The sequence below is a fragment of the Anthonomus grandis genome, chromosome 10, assembly GCF_022605725.1.
Source record: "Anthonomus grandis grandis chromosome 10, icAntGran1.3, whole genome shotgun sequence".
In the NCBI taxonomy this organism is placed as follows: Eukaryota; Metazoa; Arthropoda; class Insecta; order Coleoptera; family Curculionidae; genus Anthonomus; species Anthonomus grandis.
Genome location: NC_065555.1, coordinates 11,651,013 through 11,672,129, shown reverse-complemented (window position 1 = coordinate 11,672,129; position 21,117 = coordinate 11,651,013). Strand labels below are relative to the sequence as shown.

At 30.6% G+C, this 21,117-nt stretch overlaps 1 protein-coding gene across 3 annotated transcripts in view; it reads right to left on the bottom strand.

The window, feature by feature from the left end:
- Window positions 1-2,027: 2,027 nt before the first annotated feature.
- LOC126741705 (tyrosine-protein phosphatase 10D) overlaps window positions 2,028-21,117 on the bottom strand; it is a 90,821-nt gene continuing 71,731 nt past the window's right edge. The window contains exons 23-30 of one of the 3 annotated variants that reach the window (XM_050448242.1): window positions 19,852-20,089; window positions 19,028-19,214; window positions 18,723-18,838; window positions 18,104-18,245; window positions 17,874-18,025; window positions 13,579-13,814; window positions 10,964-11,129; window positions 2,028-7,137 (exon numbers count right to left, since the gene is read on the bottom strand). In XM_050448242.1, the coding sequence (XP_050304199.1) occupies window positions 11,005-11,129; window positions 13,579-13,814; window positions 17,874-18,025; window positions 18,104-18,245; window positions 18,723-18,838; window positions 19,028-19,214; window positions 19,852-20,089 (1,196 nt within the window). In that variant the 3' untranslated portion in view covers window positions 2,028-7,137; window positions 10,964-11,004. The remainder of the gene's footprint in view (window positions 7,138-10,963; window positions 11,130-13,578; window positions 13,815-17,873; window positions 18,026-18,103; window positions 18,246-18,722; window positions 18,839-19,027; window positions 19,215-19,851; window positions 20,090-21,117) is intronic. The other 2 variants (XM_050448240.1, XM_050448243.1) reach the window with 2 other exon arrangements.

The following is a 21,117-nucleotide window of genomic DNA, read 5'->3' as shown; positions in this document are numbered from 1 at the left end:
GGATTTGTGCAGCCTTGCAGTGGCTGGACGTCTTGAAGTCTCCTTAATTCCCCGATTAATGATTGACATTCATTATCCTCACAGGAATACTGCTTTCGGCACGTACAAGGGTCTTTGCGACTACTATCCCTCGACCAACAGCCTCGTCATGCATTGCAGGTTCGAACATGACTATTTCACCATCTGTGCTGTTGCTATCAACGCACTTCTCCAAAATGATCTTGCTTTGTTCCGGTATCAAAGCTTCCTCTGGAAGTAGGACTCGAAAACTATAATCCCTCTCACGATGAAATGAAAACAACTTCGTCATGGGCTATTTTTAGGACTCCCTGCTGAAAACTCAACTCAAAGGTCTTGGTGTTCATTATGTCCGTCCTTATGATCACCTCATACTCAATGTCCGCCACTATCACAGGATAAAATGTGGCTTTTCCTATGGTGAACGTGATGTTTGTTTCACCGGGGACTTTTGCTCGATCTCCTGTTGCTGTTCCTAGACGCCATTTTCACTGCCGAACCTTAGCTGCAGATTTTTGTACGTCGGGTCTTATGATTGGCTTTATCGCTCCTGTATTCAACACACAGTGCAAAAGGTTCCATCACCACACGCGTCGACGTTTTTGCTCCAGCGAGACCTGGAGGGTATTTACTGAAGCTTGCCCCAAATACAAATCGGCGATTGCCCGTTCTTATTTAGTTTTCCGAATTGGAGTATGTGGAACTACTGCCTTCTGGGAACTGTCTTATTATGTGAACTGTTTCGTACTTTTCCAACGCTTCAATTTCCGGTCCTGGCGGCTATGTCCTCCTTTAACCGCTCTAATTATCCGCTTAACCAATTTCTGGAAGTCGTTCTCTTCTGTAATCATTTGTCAGACATGACATTGAGCCCTGTTCGTGTTCTTGGCAGCTTCGAATTCAAGGGGGATTCAAGTGCGTGTGGTATACATGTTCCAGGTGTAATTGGCCATGACGCATTTCCAAATGCTTCACTAGGTGGTCGTAGACTTCTTGTTCTTCGGGGAACATTCTTTGTAGGATGGCAGCAGCATCCAATATAGGGGCGGAGGCCTTCTCCCTGGGCAAACAACCATTTGCTTTTGTAGCCACTTCAAAGTGGCGCTGATAAATATTCCACGATGTAGTACCGTCAAATTGAAGTGGTTTAAGGCATATTAGGCCAACAGAAATATTCATAAATCTCAGAATCTCAGGACGTTTAACGCCTATGCTGAGCTGTGTATACAGCGAGTCGAAAACTGGGGCGCACTAACGTTTCCCCGCCATCAGGCCGAAGCCTGATGCATTTTTTGTCTCTCTCGCGCTCATTTAATCCAGTATTATGCAAAAACGTCATCCTGCTTTTTCGAGAATATGTTTCTTGTATTGCTATTTTGTTTTTGTCAGCGCCCTTAATGATTTTTAGCGCGCATCTTATGTGCGTGGCGCAAATGGACAGCTTTTAGCGTCCACCGGTTGAACGTCCTGAGATTCTAGGATTCATAATGAGATACGTTAATAAAACATACTACAAGTAGTGTGTTTTATTTATTAATTCAGGATTCATGCCAATATTGTTAGGCTATAGTATACCAATCGCCTCCAACTTGTTAACTAAGATTACATGGATAACTCGATCAAATGCTTTCGAGAAATGTGTACAAAAGGCGTGTATATGGCAACCTTCCTCCAATGATTTTTGCAGAAAATCAGTATAGGTAAGTAAGTTATGTTCAATTTAACGTTGCGGAAGAAATCCAAACTGTTATACTGTACCTATCTTTTGGTAAAAATATATTATTTTTATTTTTTATTGTTATCATTGTTTTTTCTTCTAAATTATTGTTTTAAGATTGTTTCATAATGTCACATACTTGTAAAGAAAAAAAATGATCATAAATAGATTTTATTGTCCGTTTTCGATAAATATTTAATGGATGTTGTTTATTGTATTATTTACATACATAGTATTTTGTATTATTAATTAGCTTCAAATTAAATCTACAAACATAAAAAGAAAAGACATATTGGCATATTAAAATATGTTTTATTATCGGTGATAAATATATAAAAATAATTAAGTACACATGATGAGTATAATAATGATTACGGCTAAGGTATTGTTAGTCATATTTGCAAATTAAAATTTAAAAAAAGAGTTATGTTTGAAAGATTCCTTAATATTTTTACAAAAGGTGGTACATTTAATTATCATAAAATGTTAAATAGTATAAACTTAATATTAAAACAAACCAGACCTACTTAATTTATCACAGAGAAATTTACTTATGATATAAAATAAAAGTAAATTTTCGAGAAGAACAAAGATCAACAAAAAAACAAGGTTTATTATTATAATCCCAAGTAATGGCGCAGCTTAGTCATTAAAATTTGTTTAAAAATTATATAACCTCAGAGCTAAAAACAGTTATACAGGATAAAAATAGATTTAAACAAATTTGCTACATTGGTATATATGCAACCACATTCCTACAAACGAATATATAGATTGAAATTTAGCTAGTAATTTGATAAAGTAATTCCTAAAGTAGTCAACAAACATAAAGTATTATTTAAAATTAAGTCCTACCCATAAATCAGATATTGGAATATTGGATATCTAAAAGTTGAAATTTTTGGCCACCGGGCTTCATTGGGGATATTTACCAACCCAATTAATGAAACATTTTCTTAAGAACAACAATTTATCTTGCTTAATTAACCGAGGATCCTGATAATGCCAAAAAATATGAAAATCATGATGAAATCAAGATTACATTTTAAAACGGCGATAAAACCGGTTTCCAGCACCGAATATCTTTACAAAGTACTACTGTTTATTTTTTATTATCAAAATGTTTTTATTAATGGCGTAAATCATTCCTTTTTTACGATAATAAACATTAAAACGAATACTTATAAACTTTTATGGTTTTTTGGTTATAACGTAAGTTTTCAAGACAGAAAAGTTTAGGATATGATAGGAGTTTCTGCACTAATACATGTAAAAAAGTATTTAAGCGTCTATTACTCGTTTTACGGTAACTTTTTTTGCTCTACTAAGCAAAAATAAATACCAAAAATTATTAAATTGCTCTAGTTTTCTGCTTAATATAAAGGCCTTTTCCTTAATTAAAGCTTCATTTATATACTCATTTTATTAACAATATTGCACACTCTTATATCCATCAAGACTTATTTAAAAGGTATATGAATTAGCAATTTTCTTTATTTTTAACAATAAAAGATATTCTGGACGGGTCTTAAATATTAAAATATGCAGGGCCAGACATGTTTTTTAAATGGACACTGTGTATATTTTTCAATATTTTTATAAATGTCAATTTCCATAAAACTCGAAAAAATGTCATATTGCCTGTTGAGTTTTACTTTTAACTGTTTTGTTTAAAGATTTATTTTAATGTTTAGGGTAGGAGCGCCTAAGAGTACGCGGACGCCACTTTTTCATAGTTATTCACCACATCAGCAGCGTGTTTTTTCGGTCATTTGACCGAAAACAAAAAACACGCTCATTAACAAATGTTACAAGTATGTTAAATTTACGAGAAAAAATGGTTTTTCGTATTTATTTGTAATATTTTTGACATCTAAGGTAAGTGAAATCTATTTATTGCTAATTCATTTTATGGTAAACAGTGATGTTTACACTCGTTCATTATGAGTTAATACAAACCCAAGAGTAACAAAAAAGAAATGCTCATTGAGGCAAGAGATCGTATTTCAAAAGAGGAAAGTAAAAGATTGTGGGTCGCTAAATTATTTGATGTAAATGAGCGTACATTAAAAAAAAAAGTTTTTAGGAAGTACTAATGCAAAGTAACTAATACAAAAAAGTAAAATTACCCTCTCACAGAATCGTATAAGCTGATATCCAACGTAGACAGCGAGAATGGTTATCACTGGCTCAATTCGTTTCTGAAGCGAAAAAGTTCTTTATCAGCACAGAAATATGTGTTGGTTTTTGTTGCTCGGGCATTGAGAATGTCAAGATCACGTGTGCAGTAATAGCTACTGAAGGATCCAACTACTTCTTTCTATAATCTCAGCTGAATAAGGTGACACTATTACACTGATTGCATGTTATAATCCAGAAGGAATTCTTTTATCACCAGTTTTTGCAAGGAAAGGATCGAAAAGCTGAATATGAAGATGGTATGCTACCAGGATTATATGTTTACATGTCAGCTAAATCAGCCTATTTAAACTCTTCCGTTTTTCGCGTCTGGATAACCGAGCAGTTTTTACCTAGAAAACCTTCAGGGAAAGCTCTTCTTTTAATCGATGGCCATGCCTCTCATCACAGTTCTGGAAAAACCCTTAAGTATGCTGATGAAAATGAGGTTAAAATCCTAAGCTTACCCAGTCATACAAATCATTTCCTATGGCCTTTAGACCGAATTCTTTTTAAATCTCTAAAATAAGCGTGGAACATCGTGTGCAATAAATAGTTGTTTGATTTTAAATATTTATCCTTCAAGAAAAATTAGCAGCCTACAATTTGTTAAATTAATATCAGAGGCAAAAGCAGCAACAACCTCAAATGCAATATCTTCATTTAAAATGACAGAAAACCGCCAGACTGACGTTATGACCGATCAAAATTAAAATGAATCCCGACCAAGCAAGAAATTGTACTCAGCCGGAGTTGCCGTTTGTTGCAAGAATGTTAGCTAATAAGTTCAAGAACCTTCTTCTCAAACAGATAAACTACTTCAGGAGTTATCTCCTGTTCAAGACTCAAAATGTCGCTACTTTTCTTACTTCAAAAAAAAAGACAAAACTCGGAAATAAGTTGTGACGAATTAGAATATTAAGATTATGACGAAGACGAACGCTGTGCCGGATGTGGAGGAGAATGCTCTGTACCTAAGAAAAGGGAGGATTGGATGCAATATTTATGCTGCAAAAATGGTTATCGTGAAAATTACACCAAATATAATAATTTTTGCGATATTTGTGGATAGTTTTTTTTTTCTAAGAAGGTGTAATAATGCTGGTTTTTATGAATCGGAAATAAAGGTTTGTGTTATTTTTAAGTTTTTTCAAATTCCTCATCAAATGTGTATTGGATACAATTTTTTCCTTTGTGGAGCATCACTCACTGCTTTCAAAACAACTCACCCCGATAGTCAGCAAAAATGGCCAAAATTACTGATTTACATTTTAATTTGTTTTCGGCCAAAAATTTAAGTTTCTTCCAGTTTCATATTTGTAGAAAGTATTAAATTAATCAATAGTATTAAAACAGTCTCTATACGTTAGATATATTTTCTTCAATAAAAGAGATTTTTAAGATACCGAATAAAAAAAAATACGGTATCTTACCCGAATTCTAAACCTGAGTTGCAACGTGGGAACCAGATCCAAGTGGTTATGTTACACCTAAAACGATTTTGCCTCTTCCAAAAGTAACTCATGAACAAATAACGAGAAGGTCTGAACTTTTGACGTCAACACCTTACAATAATAATTTATTACGAGAAACCGAAGAAAAGCAAATGAAAAAGGGTGGGAAAAGAAAAGTTCTGACTGATTCTGATCAAAACAATAGTATTAGTAGAAAAGGAAACAAAATTCGATAAAACGACGAGGCGATTTGTGCGGGATGTTTTGAGCACTATTCCATTCAATTGGATGAAGTGTTATTTGTGTGAAAAGTGGTGGCATGAAGACTGCTCTAACTATCTGGGATATGGGATATTTATTGATATATTATATTAATTACACTTAGTTTGTCTCGCGTACTCTTAGGAAACAAAGGATCTAAAAGTACGCATTTTATAATTTTTAATAAAACCTTTATATTTTCGGTAAATCTTTTAACTGATTGTTCCTTTCATACTAAAGGGTTACATTAGTGTATACAGTAAAACATTTTGAATAAAGTTTACGTTTGAAGCATTTTCATTTTTCTTATAAAAGCAAATTAAGAGCGTGCTCTTGAGCGACCTACCCTATATTTTATACTCAAGTGAATAAACTGTTTACATTTTCCTTGAAATCAATGTTTAAATCGATTAATATATATTTATCTATAAAAACCCATAAAAAAATGGGACTATTTTCCTAAGACAAATATTAATATTAAACAATATACACGGTGTTCCACTTAAAAAGAGTAGGAATCAAAATCAACTCTTAAGCCACCCTGCATGTAACAAAATATGTTCATAGAAGCCGCTTCATACCTAGAGATAACAATTTTGCTTTAGTTTAGAGGCAATCTTTTAAATTTGTTAACCGATGAAAACTATGTAACAAAGGGTTGAAATTCATGGTTAAATATAACACTTAAAGTATATAAACATTAATACTACTTACGATAAATACATATAAAAAATGGTGTAGCTTAAGACGGCTATAAATAGTTAAGCATATAAAATTGGATTGTAAAAGAGTACTAAAATACAAGAGATTATACGGTAAAATTGGCACTGCATTTGTATACATTTAATATAATCACATTGCATGTTCAGGGTTTAATGAAAAAAGTTCTTAATACCTGTATCCTATAAAAACACTCCTAAACGCTATGCCAATCATGTAGTGTCAAATAAAATATTAGTAAATCTATGGAGCCATGTGCATTTACGAGTTTGTACAAATAAAATTGTCAGTTTTTCTTATAAAGCTTGTAGCTGCCGGTTATTCGAGTTTTCTTGAAAGTTCTTTATAAATTCTTTCTGACATTAAATGCAAAAATTTTCCACATTTCAGCAGATATCTTAGCTAATATTTTCTAGGTATAACAGAATAAAGTTTACATTCAAACGAGTAACATAATCCGACTATGTAAATATACAAATCAAATATTTTAAAATATAAACAAATACATATTAATAGTGCTCTGATAGAACATAAATATCGTGCATAGAGTAAACATATAACTAAATACATATGTATACTTGTTTCTTAAAGTGAGATTACAATCATAATAATTTCTACGACATACACGACATAATGGCAATCTCATAACCTGTGAGTGAGTATAATATTTTATTCTTCATAAATTGTGCTCGATAGTAGCTAGTAGGTAGTTAACTCGAGTTAACTACCTACTTTCGCAATTTGAAACTATAGTTGATCACATTCCTGATTCTGCTATTCCCTCGTCGTCTAAAAAGAATAACACCGGATTAACTCACTAAAGCAAATATAAAAAATTCAAAAAAGATATAATAGATCTATCTATTCTAAAAGTTACCTATGGCAGAAAAAATAAGCATTAATCTATGGATGCGCATCAACTTGCAAATCTAATAGACGCATACAGTTATATTGTAGAAAAGGTTTTCAAATGCTTGTAACTCTATGTGTACATGCTGATTAGTTAAAGTCATTTCTGTGACTATATCTCGGAAATTTGTATTAATTTTAATATCGTTCTTAAATTAGAATCGACTGCGTAGCTACGTCACACTAGAATCGGAACTAACATTGTCTGTTTAATCCGAATATTGTATAGCGCCGTATTCTACAGAGTACTTTCAAAGTTGAGTCATTTATTTTAACACCTTGTAGAATCGTTAAAAGAAGTTAGTATACTACTTATATAAAAGTTGCATAATAAGAGAGTCACTTCACATTATTGAAAATTATTTTAAAAAAATCTTTATTAAGTTGAATGGTTATCGTTTGTACAAAAATCATCCCCGTTAGTTCGAATAACACACAATCTGGATTTGAAGTTCTTCCGGAGTATTTACTGCTCCATCGTGATCCACAGAAAAAAACCACAAGGCGTTAAAACTGGGGAGCGAGGAGGCCAAGAAAGATGTATTCAGAAACTCATTAACTAGACGTTTATGAACTCCTCGTCTAAAATGTGGTGAAGCTCCATCATGTAGGAACCACATATTTTGCCTCACATTTAGAGGAGCTGTTCTCATAATTGTGGCAGATTGTGTCGAAGAAAATCTAAATACATTTCACCGGTCAGTCGAGGTGGAAAGAAGTACGGTCCAATAAGCATGTCATTTACCACGCCGCGCCAGCCCAAACATTTAATGAAAATTAATTATAATTGTTGTGGAAATTTTGCACTCGTATAAATGTGGCCTCATCTGTACATAAAATTGATTTCGTAAAACCTTCATTTCTGCCTTACTGTTCTAAAGGCCACTGGCAAAATACAACTCTTCTAGGACGATCTTCAAGTTGTAACGCTTGTACCCGTTGATAATCATAAAAATAATATTGTTCTTGTCGTATTGTCTTTATGTCATTTTACTATGAGAAACTTCAACTTCAGCTGCTAAGACTCTAGTACTCAATGTTGGGCGACTTCGATCATTTCTAAAATATCTTCCTCAATTTGTAGCATTTCAGATTGAGCAGCTCTTCCAGCGTGGCCTCCTCGTCGTTCGTTTAAATATCCTGAAGACGAAGTCTGAGAACTAAATTAACAAACATACGTGAGACTACAAAAAATGGTAAGAATTTACGGTATTCGCTAAGGATATTAAAAAAATTGTTTATTAGCATTCTTATTTTTTCAAATTTTGTATGTTTTATTATGCAACTTTTATTTTTGTGATGCACTAGTAACTTCTTTTGACGAGTCTTACCAGCAGTTACAATGAATGACTCAATTTTTGAAAACCTCTAAGCTTATCCATATTTTTTAGATAAATATTTTAATAATGGCGTTTATTTTAGTATACTTATCGTGATTAGTTTTATATTTTAGTTTGTATTTAATGTTCAAAAAATTTAATAAATCCGATTCCTACTACCGGGTTAATTGACATGATATTGTGCATAGGTAGAACACGAATTTATATGACAGTGAGGGAAATTAATAGAAAAATTAGTTTTAAAAATTGTTAGAGGGCACTTCATGCCAAAATTTACTAAATTAAATAAATAAATTTCTGATATTTTTGATACCAATAGACATTGTTTACGATCTCGGTTCTTTTTTTTAATTAATAATTTAATTTAAAGAAGCAAATTTGTTCGGCCTTATTTAATATCGTAAAAAACTTAAAAATCATGATTTTGGGAGCTTGTAGTTTATTTTTGGTATATCGTTCCCCAAACATCTGTGTAAGTTAAAACATTAACCTTTCTTTATACCTAATTAACAGAAATTAAATTATTATTTTTTTTTAAATAAAACAATGTAAACCCTAAATATTGAACAAAAATAACATATAGAATATGCACACTTTATTAAAAGTTGACGCCCTATTAACTTTAAAAGTTTAAAACTATTTTAGGAGAAGCTAAAAAGATAATTAGGTAAAATAATGTATCTAGTACAGTCTGATATAAGCATTTTTGTACTCTTAAAATTGTATTTCTTGTTTTGTATCTTTGTCACTTATTTATCTATATATATATATATATATATTGTTTATCTCTATATAAAGAAGGTTTAATTCGTTCAGATTTACACTCCTGGGCAGCCATCATCAAGCTGCATGACAGTCACCTACTTACGTGCCTGGACGTCTAGTAAAGTACTTGGAAGTAAATGGAGGTTGTATAAGTAAATGAAATGAATTGTTTGTTGTTATTTTATAATTTAAATAATAAAAATATATACTGCAAAATTATAATTGTGCTTTTTTTTCTCCAGATACTTTCTAGACGGACTAAATAAAATACAGGATACAAGGTAGTCATGCAAATATATTGGGTAACTATTATTGATAGGGAGTATATAATGCTGGCAATTTCTAATTTTTTTTTTAGTGATAATAAAACCGAACACTTCAGATATATTTAACATTATTCACAAACTCGCTAATATCTAAACCTAATATTTTTTATAGGTTTAAAAAACATAAACACTCTTAATCGCTTTATTCTATATCTTAAATAAGAAAATTTCACATTTTCATAAAGCTTATATGAGATTATAAATTAAGGGTTAAGCAGCGCAAAACTTTTTCAATTTTTTTTTTGTAAAATTGCTCATTTTAGGATAAGCATCAATTTAAAAGTAGCAGAAGAATCATTTTGGCCTTTATTGTATATGCTTGAAGGAAATACCAATTTTTTTGTATTTTATTGTTATCATTAATTATTTTAGTTGACAGTCCTATAAGAACTACAAAGTTGTCACGTTGTAAATAATATTTTCATAAATACCTTTTCTTACATATTATTTTTAAATAACTAATTACAGAATTTGCTTATCTATTATTATTCGATAATTTGTCAGCTTTTTTATTTTTGAAAATATTTAATAGAAACAGTTAGGTAATTGTTAAAAGATACTACCTAGTTAAGTTCTCAAATTAACATGAATACTAAACAGTAGGTAATTCATTTAAATCCGTATGAGAATCAGAATCTCCTTATAGAGTATTTTTATTAAGTGTGGACATTTATTTAAACATTATGGGATTTTGCCAAGAACGACGGTATTCCATAATATCCTTGTCGAAAATCGACATATTGGAGACACTCTTATTGTAATGTATTAAAAATAAGTGTTTCAGTCATGTTTTGTGGATTTTAAACTTCTTTACGATAAAAACACTTGTAAAATGTTTCTGCCGCCATTTTTGAATTAAGTTTAATAATAAAATGGGTTTATTAAAAAAAATCTCACTAAACTGAGTTAATTTAACTTAAATTCCATAAATATCTTTGCCCGAAAGTACCACATTCAGTTTAAATAGCATCACCTCTCTTTGAGTGAAAAAAGTTGAATACTCATGATATTCCTAGTATAAAACATTACATTTAATATTTTAAAATTGGAGCAAGCACTTACAGTCTGTTCAAAGTTCATTCACGCCTAATATAAATAAAAATTGAATACTCTGGGATTAGCAATAGCTATTGCACTTCCGAGGGGGTATAAATGAAATTTGAACATCCTCTACTAATAAATTGGTCTATTTGAAGCGATATCTCATTCTCAGGAACAAAATCACTAAGGTTAGTAAGGAAGCATCTACGATGATAAAAATGAGCTTTAATTTACCCAACCAAGCTAGTAGCGTCCCCTTGTCATATACCACCAAGCTACCTCTCCTTTTCTTTCTCTTTCTGGATCGGAAGGTCGGGGACGGGCCGTATGCCGGCAGTACCTTTGCCAGAACCACACATAATCAGCTTTTTACACCGATTAAACAAGTGCCACACCATGTCTGCGGTAACGTACAAAATTTGATTTCCAGGATAATTTATATGTGATCAATACAAGCGCACAATAAGTTTTTAGGTTAATACAATACCTCCACCAATTTTCATTCTTTGATTGAATGCGGTATAATGGCGTACACTAGTAGTTGGAACAAATTCATTTAAAAATTTGTTAATACTTGATTACACTTTTCTACCTACTTTGTATCACGTTTTAATTTAGAATTTTAAGTATTTTTATGTGATCCCCTATAGACAAAATTACCCTTTAACAATCGAGAATCATTTATTTCTCAATATGGTGCCATCGAACATTTTATTAAAAAATAGAAACAACAATCAAGATAAATATTAAAATTACTCAGTGATGTTTTTGGGTTAAAGGATCGATAGAATTAAAACTAACTAGTGCTATTGGGCTGATCATACTGGCACAATTTTATGGTCAAGTTGATTAATTGCTTACAAAAAAAGACTTTACACAAGAGATGATATTTTGGCTACCTTTGTATTGTTCATGCACTTATTGTGATTGCATATTCATTGTTATTATTCATTAATTTAGAACTCACATTTAGTTGTAAGTGATAATTTTGTAAATTTCTTTTTTTGTTATAAAATACTCCTCAGCCTTGGACTATCTATATTTCTTTTATTTTTTGCATTTTTTTAAAATTACTTTTACTTTTAAGATGTGATCACTTGCTACTGTTATTTAGTTCTTATCACTAATAAGAAATCCTCTTTTAAAATATATTTTCTTAAATAGGTTAAAGTGCAAATTCTAACCAATAATTAAAAGTGTTGATGTGGATGTGTTGGTCAAAAAATTAAGGAGAAACAAATATTGCCAACGTTTAGAATTATAACTAATTCATACTCACGGCTCTGTAAAGAACAGAAAGTTACAATAGTATGGCGTAAGTACAATTTCAATCCGGTTATAATGCAAAAATATTTAAAGTTTTTTCTCGTTCTTTTTGTATTACATCCAGATTTACTTCATTTATATCATGTAACATTCACACATTAACACCTGTAATGATCACATCACATCTCAAAAAATATATTTCAGTAAAAATTATATATTATATTACATAAAAGTAAATATGTGCACAATGGACTACAATAATTTGTGTATGGACTTACATACACGAATTGCAGATTCGATATAATTTTTCTTTAATTATAGAAAAGCAGGTAGTTTAATTTTTTTTTCTAAATTATCTGTTATAACTTACGGTATTGTAAATTAATCAAATAACTTAAGTTTTAAACTTTTGAAAATAATCAAAGATTCTATGATGCATCCAACACAGTAATACAACGATTTAATATCGATTCTGTGATCTGAGCTATTAAAAGTCGTACATGCTACATAGTTTTCTGTTTTTTTTTTACAATTACTCTATGTTAAAATATCAAATAAAACTAGAATTTATCATTATCCCAAGGTACTTAATTCCATGATTTATATTTTATATCTTCTCATTTATTTCTTTAATGAGAATTGCAGTATCATCTGCAGAATAAATTCTCTCTTCCTGTGCAACTAATCCAATAAAGTAAGACATGCGCATTTGCATGTTTTATGATATTTATAGTTATGTAATTATAGCTGGAAGAATGATTTTTTGAAGTTTGTTACTGTAGCTTTATTTTCGGTTAAGGCTTTTATTTATACTTATTTTATTATTTATCTTGAGTCTATAGTCTGAGATATTTTATTTATAATTTTTAACCTATTTTCTGTCTGTTTTAAATTTTATCAGTTCAAAATAATATTCATCAATTCTGTAAAACCTACAAATTTAAAAAGCTATTCAAATTTGAAAGATTGCGCTAAGCCTTAAGTTGAAGTTCTATTTTATAGATGTCATAAGACCTTGGCTTTTTTCCGATTTTTGTCTCTTATTACTACTTTGTCTTTAGTTTCAAAAGTACAATTTAATTATACAAAATCCTAGTTGTATATCATATCTTCTTAACAGAATCTTAGGACCTAGAGGATGTTGTCAAATATAAAGTTGTAACACATAGGGTTGCTAAAAAAGCGACGTTTGATTCTATCGATCTTTTAACCCACGAACCACATCACTTTAGCTTAAGAATTGGGAGGCGAACCATTACTTAATAATTAAAATTATTGACCATTGACATATTGATAGCAGGATCTTCCATTTCTCATAATACGTCAGTTAACGTTCATAACTTTCAGCTAACGTTTATTTTTGATGAATGCTCACTTGAATGTTTAACTTTCGTTCTAACTAACGTTTCTAATTAATGAATTTGTTCCATCCCAAGCATCCTCAAACTTTATATGTCTAAAGATTAAAATATTTCTTCTCTTAACTTTCTCATATATCTATTCTCTAATCTATCTATCTAATTTCTCTCAAATTTGTTTACATTCGTCAGATAAAAACAATAAACTAAAATTGTCTCTCTTACCTTCAAATCCCTGATTTTCATGTATCTCCCTCGGCGATGTAGTCATTTCTTGCCCTTCCAAAACCGCTAATAAACACTGATGAATGCAAATGTACTGCTGTTCAGTTTGTACCATCCATACTCTTTCGCGTCGCATTAGGTACACGATTCCAAAAACGTCCACGCAGTCGGATGTTTGGAATTGTTGTAAAATGCGGTCTAGACATATGAATGTTCCTGAACGGCCTACTCCGGCACTAAAATATGATTATTATGATGGTCAACTCAATAAATTTATTAATCAAAAGTACACCTAGTCATGCTCTCAACTATATACAGGGTGTTTCAAAGGTCATGGTCCAAACTGAAAGGGGGGGTAGGGGAGGCTATTTGGAATCACAATAACCCCCTATGTTGTTATCCGATTTTTGATGGTTTAGAAGTTATAGCTGTTTTTCAGTTTTTTTCTATAATTTACTTCTGGCTTAAAAAATTATTTTTTTCTATGTCTGGGGCTTTATTTTTTAAATATATTTTTTTGTTTTTATTCCAACAAATGTCGAGTCTTTTTAATAAAAGTTTAGTGTAATTTTTTTTTGTTTCGCTGCAGAAAATCTTGTTTAATTTGTTTTTGGATTCTTCAAAAATGAATTTTAACAATTTAATGAAGCACTACACAGTACATAAAGACCTACAGGAATTTAAACCAATGTTTAAAAACTTCCTACTATTTCTAGTCTTTCAATAAAAACATTTACCTTATAAAGTTCAAGCCCTCTTACCCCGTGACTACGCGCCTAGAGTAGCATTTTGCAGAGAAATGCTTCGACGCTGTCTGCAAGACCCGGACTTTTTTGACTGCATTTTGTGGTCCGATAAGTCTTCATTTCAAAGACAATAATAAGGCAAGATCGCTTCCAGTACCAATTTGGTGTAAATTTGTGGGCAGGAATTCTCGGTGGTAGGCTGATTGGCCCTTTCGAGTTACCGGTCAGATTAAATGGAGAGAGCTACCTAGATTTTTTAGAATACCAACTTTATGACCTTTTGGAAGATGTGCTTCTGGAATTACGGGCAAGAATGTGGCTGCAACACGACGGAGCGCCAGCGCATAGTGCACGAATAGTCAGAAACCATCTAAATGGTGCTTACCCAGATCGTTGGATAGGCAGAGGAGGAGTGGTATCGTGGCCGCCGCGCTCACCTGACCTTAATCCTCTTGACTATTTTTTATGGGGATACTTTAAAGAACTTGTATACCAAACGGAAAATAATACTGAAAATCAGCTTCGACAAAAAATGCGAGATGCAGTAACAAGTTTACGAAACAATGCTCGAGCATTTAGAAACTTAAAAAGAAATTTTATAAGACGATGTCGTTTGTGTATAAGAGCCGGCGGCAGCCATTTTGAATATCTTTTTTAAATAAATGCCAATGAAATATTTGAAGTTTTATTTTAGCTTTTATTTCTTTTACGTTCCATTTTTCTAAAAATTTATTAAACAGACCTTTAAGTTAAACGTTTCTATTGAAAGGCTATAAAGTTGTAAGAATTTTTAAAACATTGGTTTATATTCTTGCAGCGCCTTTCTGTACTGTGATGCCTCATTAAAACGGTAAAATTTGTTTTTAAAGAAACCGCAAAAAAATTAAACATGATTTTCTGCAGCGATAATACAATTTTTTTTATGATATACTTTTATTAAAAAGACTTGACATTTTTTAAATAAAATACTAAAAAAATATAGTTAAAAAATAAATCCCCAGACATTAAAAAAAAATTATTTTTTAAGCCAGTAGTAAATTATAGCAAAAACTGAAAAACAGCTATAACTTCTAAACCATCAAAAATCGGATAACAACATAAGGGGGATTATTTTGATTCCAAATAGGCTCCCCTACACCCCCTTTCAGTTTGGACCATGACTTTTGAAACACCCGGTATATTACAATAAATAAAGCTACACGTGTTTCATTCCTAAAGCATCCAGCGTAAAATGATACACAATAAAAATACAATGTAAAACACAGAGCACCTAGATATTATCTGTGTGTAGCAGTTAACTCTAAATAAATAAATCCTTAGTAAACATTGCTTATTTCTAAAACTAATAATAATGAAAAATACAAATAATGATGCAGTCTTAGAAATCTACTCCAACTAAATTCATAGAGATGCATTAAATAAATATGTAAGATTATTTTTATTAATGAAATATATATATTATAATATAATTTATTACTCTTATTTTTCTTAATTACAGCATTACTGGAGATTGGATATGGTTTATGAAAGAAATAAGATAGTTAAGAAAGAAAGGTAGTCAAAAATTGGTTGTGTGTATTAAATAAATTTTCGTTTATTTTAGTTATATATCTTACAACTTTTTTATACAATTTATTCACAGAATACTATTTTCTTTTATTTCGGTTGGTAATAAATAATAGTATTTAGGAGCCAAAAAAATTGCAGATTGTTGACTTAGTCTCCGATATAACTGAGGTATTATAAAACTAAAAAACAAAGAAAAACACAAAGTCAAGGTCTCACAGCATGTAATAAAACGGGCTACACGTGTTTCGCTCTAGTTAGAGCATTATCAGGCCTAAAATAAAAATATTACTTAAACAAAACTAAAAACTTATATAAAACAATAAAAAACCTTTAGAAGCCATCCACACACTTCACAGTACATAAATAAACATTAATTTTAAGGTTATAATTGTACAAAGCAAAAAATAAAAAATTAAAAAGTGGAACGCAACAACATAGACTCAACGAGAATCGAACCCGGTACAACAAGTTTAGAAGTATAAGTGTAAAACCTATCGACTATACTGACCTAATGCTAAAACAACTTAACACGTTAGCCAATGTTACATTGGCTGTGTAGGCACGTTTTGTTACATGTTGTGAGACCGTGACTTTGTGTTTTTCTTTGTTTTTCGTCAATTTTGTATGTTGGTCTCTTAGAGAATAATGGATGAGATTTTTGGATTTGAGGTATTATAAGGAGTTGATTTTTATTATTTCTCGTTTGGTGATTATGATTTATAATTGATTATTATTTTGTGACTTGAGATGCTTATTTATGTGAGCACAGCTAGTAAAGATATAAAAGGTTTTTAAATTAAAGATTAAATTAATTAATCTCAGAGTTCTATAATTGATTTGTTAAAAACAGCCTTGACCTTTTAAACATTATTTTTAATAGCGAGTTTTATGTAATTTATAGGTTTTTTAAATGTGCACCACCCCATAATAATAACCTGTATCTTAAGAGAGGTTCAATTAATGCTTTACAAACCATCAAAATATTTTTTTTATTTATAAAATTCCTCAATACATAGAAATTATGTAAAAGTGCATTGATCTTTTTTGTAAGGTATGTAATATGAATTTCCCATTTTAAGTTTTGGTCAATCTGTACTCCCAGATATTTAATATACTTTACTGGTTTAATGGGGTTACTAATGTTGTTTACTTTGATGTTTAGGAAATTTGTTGAAATTTTTTATTGGAGCTTAAAGGAATCTACAAATGTTTAATTAAATTTACACCAGTTATAAGAAAGTTTCAGAAGAATAAAACATCAAACGACTTTTAAACATACAACTTCACCGTTTACATTATAATTAAAATCAAAACAAAAACTAAAGTAAGGTTAACAATTATACAAGTACATTACAAATAAACATTTTAAGATAATAAAAACTCAAATGAACTACTGATCTTATGATCCTCATTTTCATAACCAACATGTCAACAAGCTGGTCTGGTGCCCTTATCGGTGAAACATAACCGAAAAAAGAACATATACTGTAGATTTTAAAATTGTGGTTTTTTAAGTATAACAATAATGCAGTAATAACTGAAACTAAATCAACGTATTCGAATAAATTATTTTTTCTCATATAGCTTCTTTTTAACTGAAGGAGCTGATATACTCCATAATTTTCTAAGCTTAAGTAACTCCATCTATTAGAATTATTATAAGGGCACTGGTTGTACCACAAGAGATATTTAGTTTTTGCTACTTTAAAATGTTCTTGTTTGTTATTTATTTTTTTAATTGTTAACTTTTTTCGTTGTTGTTATATTATATATCTGATGATGTTAATACCCGTTATGGGAATTTTCATACAGGTTTATTTATTATATATGCACATTCAGCCACATGTTTGAATTGATATTTAGTTTTAAAATATGTTAATAAAATATGTGAAAAATACTCCAACTCAAAAAAGATGTTTCCCGTTCTAATCCTTATACTATCTAAAATATTTTGAATAAAATTAAATCAGTTTAACTTACCTACAATGTACCACTATCGGCCTATTATTATCAGGAGGTACGCGTTCTCTAAAAGCTCTTACAAATCTCACTAAGGTGTGAGGAGGATTAGGGACTCCAAAATCTGGCCAGGTGCTGAAATGGAAGTGTCTTACCACCCTTTGTTGTTCTCCCTAGACAAAATTAAATTATTAATAATTAAAGTTTAATAAATATTTAAAGCTTATATAAACATAATTTATTATACTTACTCTGCAGACCATAAATTCTGATATATTCCAGTCTGGATATCGTGTTTCATTTAAAATTTGAACCGATATGTCTCCGTAGTAGACTGGCATTGTGTCATATGGCCAGTAGTGATCGCATTTTTCTCGTCCCTTTTCTACACATCTAAAAAGAAGTTACAATCATTTTATAGCCCCTTTTCATAAGATTTAATATTAAAACAAATTTCAGATAAATACACAGTTTTTAAAAATGTAAATTATTAAATCTTTTTTTTTATTTAACTACAAAATGTATATTAACAAAGATAATTTGAAACCTATCTGTGAAATCTAAATAAAACTAGTGGTTTAATTATAGTGATTTTTAAAAAATTGGGTAGATAAGTGTCAATTTGCCTCCCAACAAATAAATACAATATGCAAATATTTTTGTAGTTGGACAAAATAATTTACTGTTAATATTTCCGACAGTGATCAATTCCTAGTTAAATGTATGCTCGAAAGTGCATATTTTCTATAAAACATTAGGATAAAACAGGTAAGGGTTAATCTATTTAGAAAGTCATCTTAATAGAATATTTAATGTAAATAATATATATAGTAGCGGAGAACAATAAAGATAACATTTCAACAGTCTCACCTTGTTAGCATAATAATAGCGCGTGAATTTGACTCCCAAACCATCCTCCAAAAGTCGTCTCGAGTGGAATGCAATGGTCCCTGCGTTACTAGAAATTCTCTTGGAGAGTTGTGTCCCTATTATGGTAAAAAATTAATTAAATAACATTGGCAGATAAAATAATTAAGTGCAAAAACTTTCTTTAAAGTTAAAAGTTAAGTTTGAATTTAAAAACATATAGTCATTCTAAATTTATTGCTGAATTAAATATCCGCTTAGCTAGAATTTTGTTAAAGAGTAAATTATGATAACATTTTGTGTCTTACCGGCACATAGTTCGCATTAATATAATCCGAGCCTTCTTCATCGTCCACAGGTTGCAACTTAAACCGGGAATGGTCATAAGGTAAAATATTTGTAAATCTGTTCTTCGGTCTATTGCACGGCAAGTCCGCTGCGGTGCATGGTTGGTCCCTTCCGATATGTTTTAGTTCTTCGAATTCTTCGCTAAACCTTTATTAAAAAATCATGTATGTTCAATTTGGGTCGCTCTCTTTTTAATTTATGGCTAAGACTTGTTAAGTTAGGGTCGAGCGTGTATATTTGGTTTTCTCCAAAAAATAAAATTGTATACAATACATTTCCTTGGATCAGTGTATTTAGTGAAGTGTGGTGTAATTATAAGTTCACACTACTTATTTCATGTAAATAATTAATATAATAAACCTGGGTTTACCCCAAACACATATTCGAACTGTTGAATTTAATGTAAAATATATAAGTTGTTATATATACCTTATATAATATAACTTACTTAGTGATCATAGTCCATTCTTTCCTAGTAAGCATGATATAAATAGGGTATAAGATTAATGGCTGGGTTAAAAATGTAAGAAATACTATCATATATTTGCATGTGGAATAAATAATTAGTTAAAATATTTTTTTTAAAAATTAAGCAAATATTTGAATAAATAAATTTTTTCTGTAAATAGGAATACTGCAAAAGTAGTCCATTTTATATAAAATTAGTTGCTAATTTTAAGATTTTACTGCCCTAATGTCCATGCAAAAGCCTGAATGATTACTGTCTAGCAAGATGATTAAATTTGAATTAAAAGAAAAAAATCGTACATAAACTAAAACTTACCTAAAATCAGAATCTGCAGACATTATCCTATAATGATTGGCGAAGTTTTCAATTCTGACGGGTCGGCTAGTCTCAATAACAGAATCGTTTAATGAAGTGCTGTCATTATTTCTGGACTCCACCATGCCTTTACGGCCGGCAGAGCGTCGTCTTCTTATTACGATTATTGTGACGAACAACAAACAAATAAGGACTATTGGAATTACCACTCCTAAGATGATAGGAGTATTGTCTTGATCTGCGAATGGAAAAAATTAAGTTTTACTAGCCTTCTAATTAATCTAATTAAAGATATTAAACAAAAGTTATATAAGATTGTCGATCTGTCTAGCTAAGCCTCCTTATACATGTCTGAGATTCACTTATATAGGGTGACTGTACGACAAAGAGCAAAAAGTTTTATAGCATAGTTGTAGGGTTGCCAAAAATACTTTTACCTATACAGAGTGTATCACAAAAAAGTTATCATAAAATATGCATTTTTTTTAAATGAAATAATATACAGAGCTATTATTTCACAAAATAATTAGATATGAAGAGAGCTTTACTTTGATATAACATTTTTAAAATTTGCATACGGTGTTGTCGGGTAATTAATTTTTTGTGATTTTTGTGTTTGTTTAAAAAACTGTAACTAACTACAAATTCAACATAGACTTACGAAATTTGACAACAGTTAGTCTAAGTTACCTGTTAAAGACTGGTAGTCATATTTTGTCATTTTTGTATTACACAGTGTTTGTTAAAAAAAAATGAATTTAGCAAAATTAGACGCAATATATCAAAATTTTTAAGCGGGATACCCGATATATTTATATGTTATTAAACGTATCTGTGAAATACCTTATTTTTTTTGTTAAATAGGGCCTATACCTAAATCATTTATATTTTATGATATATCTTGAATTCTTTGTAAGGTAAATACCATAAAAATGTAATGCTGGCCGATACTTATGTTTTATACAAGGAAGAAAATAAATGACGATGTATTTTGGAAATAAAATTACAGCTTGATTACAATGAGCTAAAGCCCGATCTTGCTGAAACTAAACTATTTCTTGAACATGGTCTTGCAACGCTTGTAAATGGATATTTTAATCATTTTGCAAGAGGTTAAGATATATTTCACCTAGAAGATGCCCATTAAAAACTTGCGGTCCAGAAACGTATTGCCCTATAATCCCTGCACAAACATTAAGCAACCATCTGTGTTGGTGATGAATTTCTCTAGTAAAAAATAGATTGCTAGTGTCAAAATAATGAAAA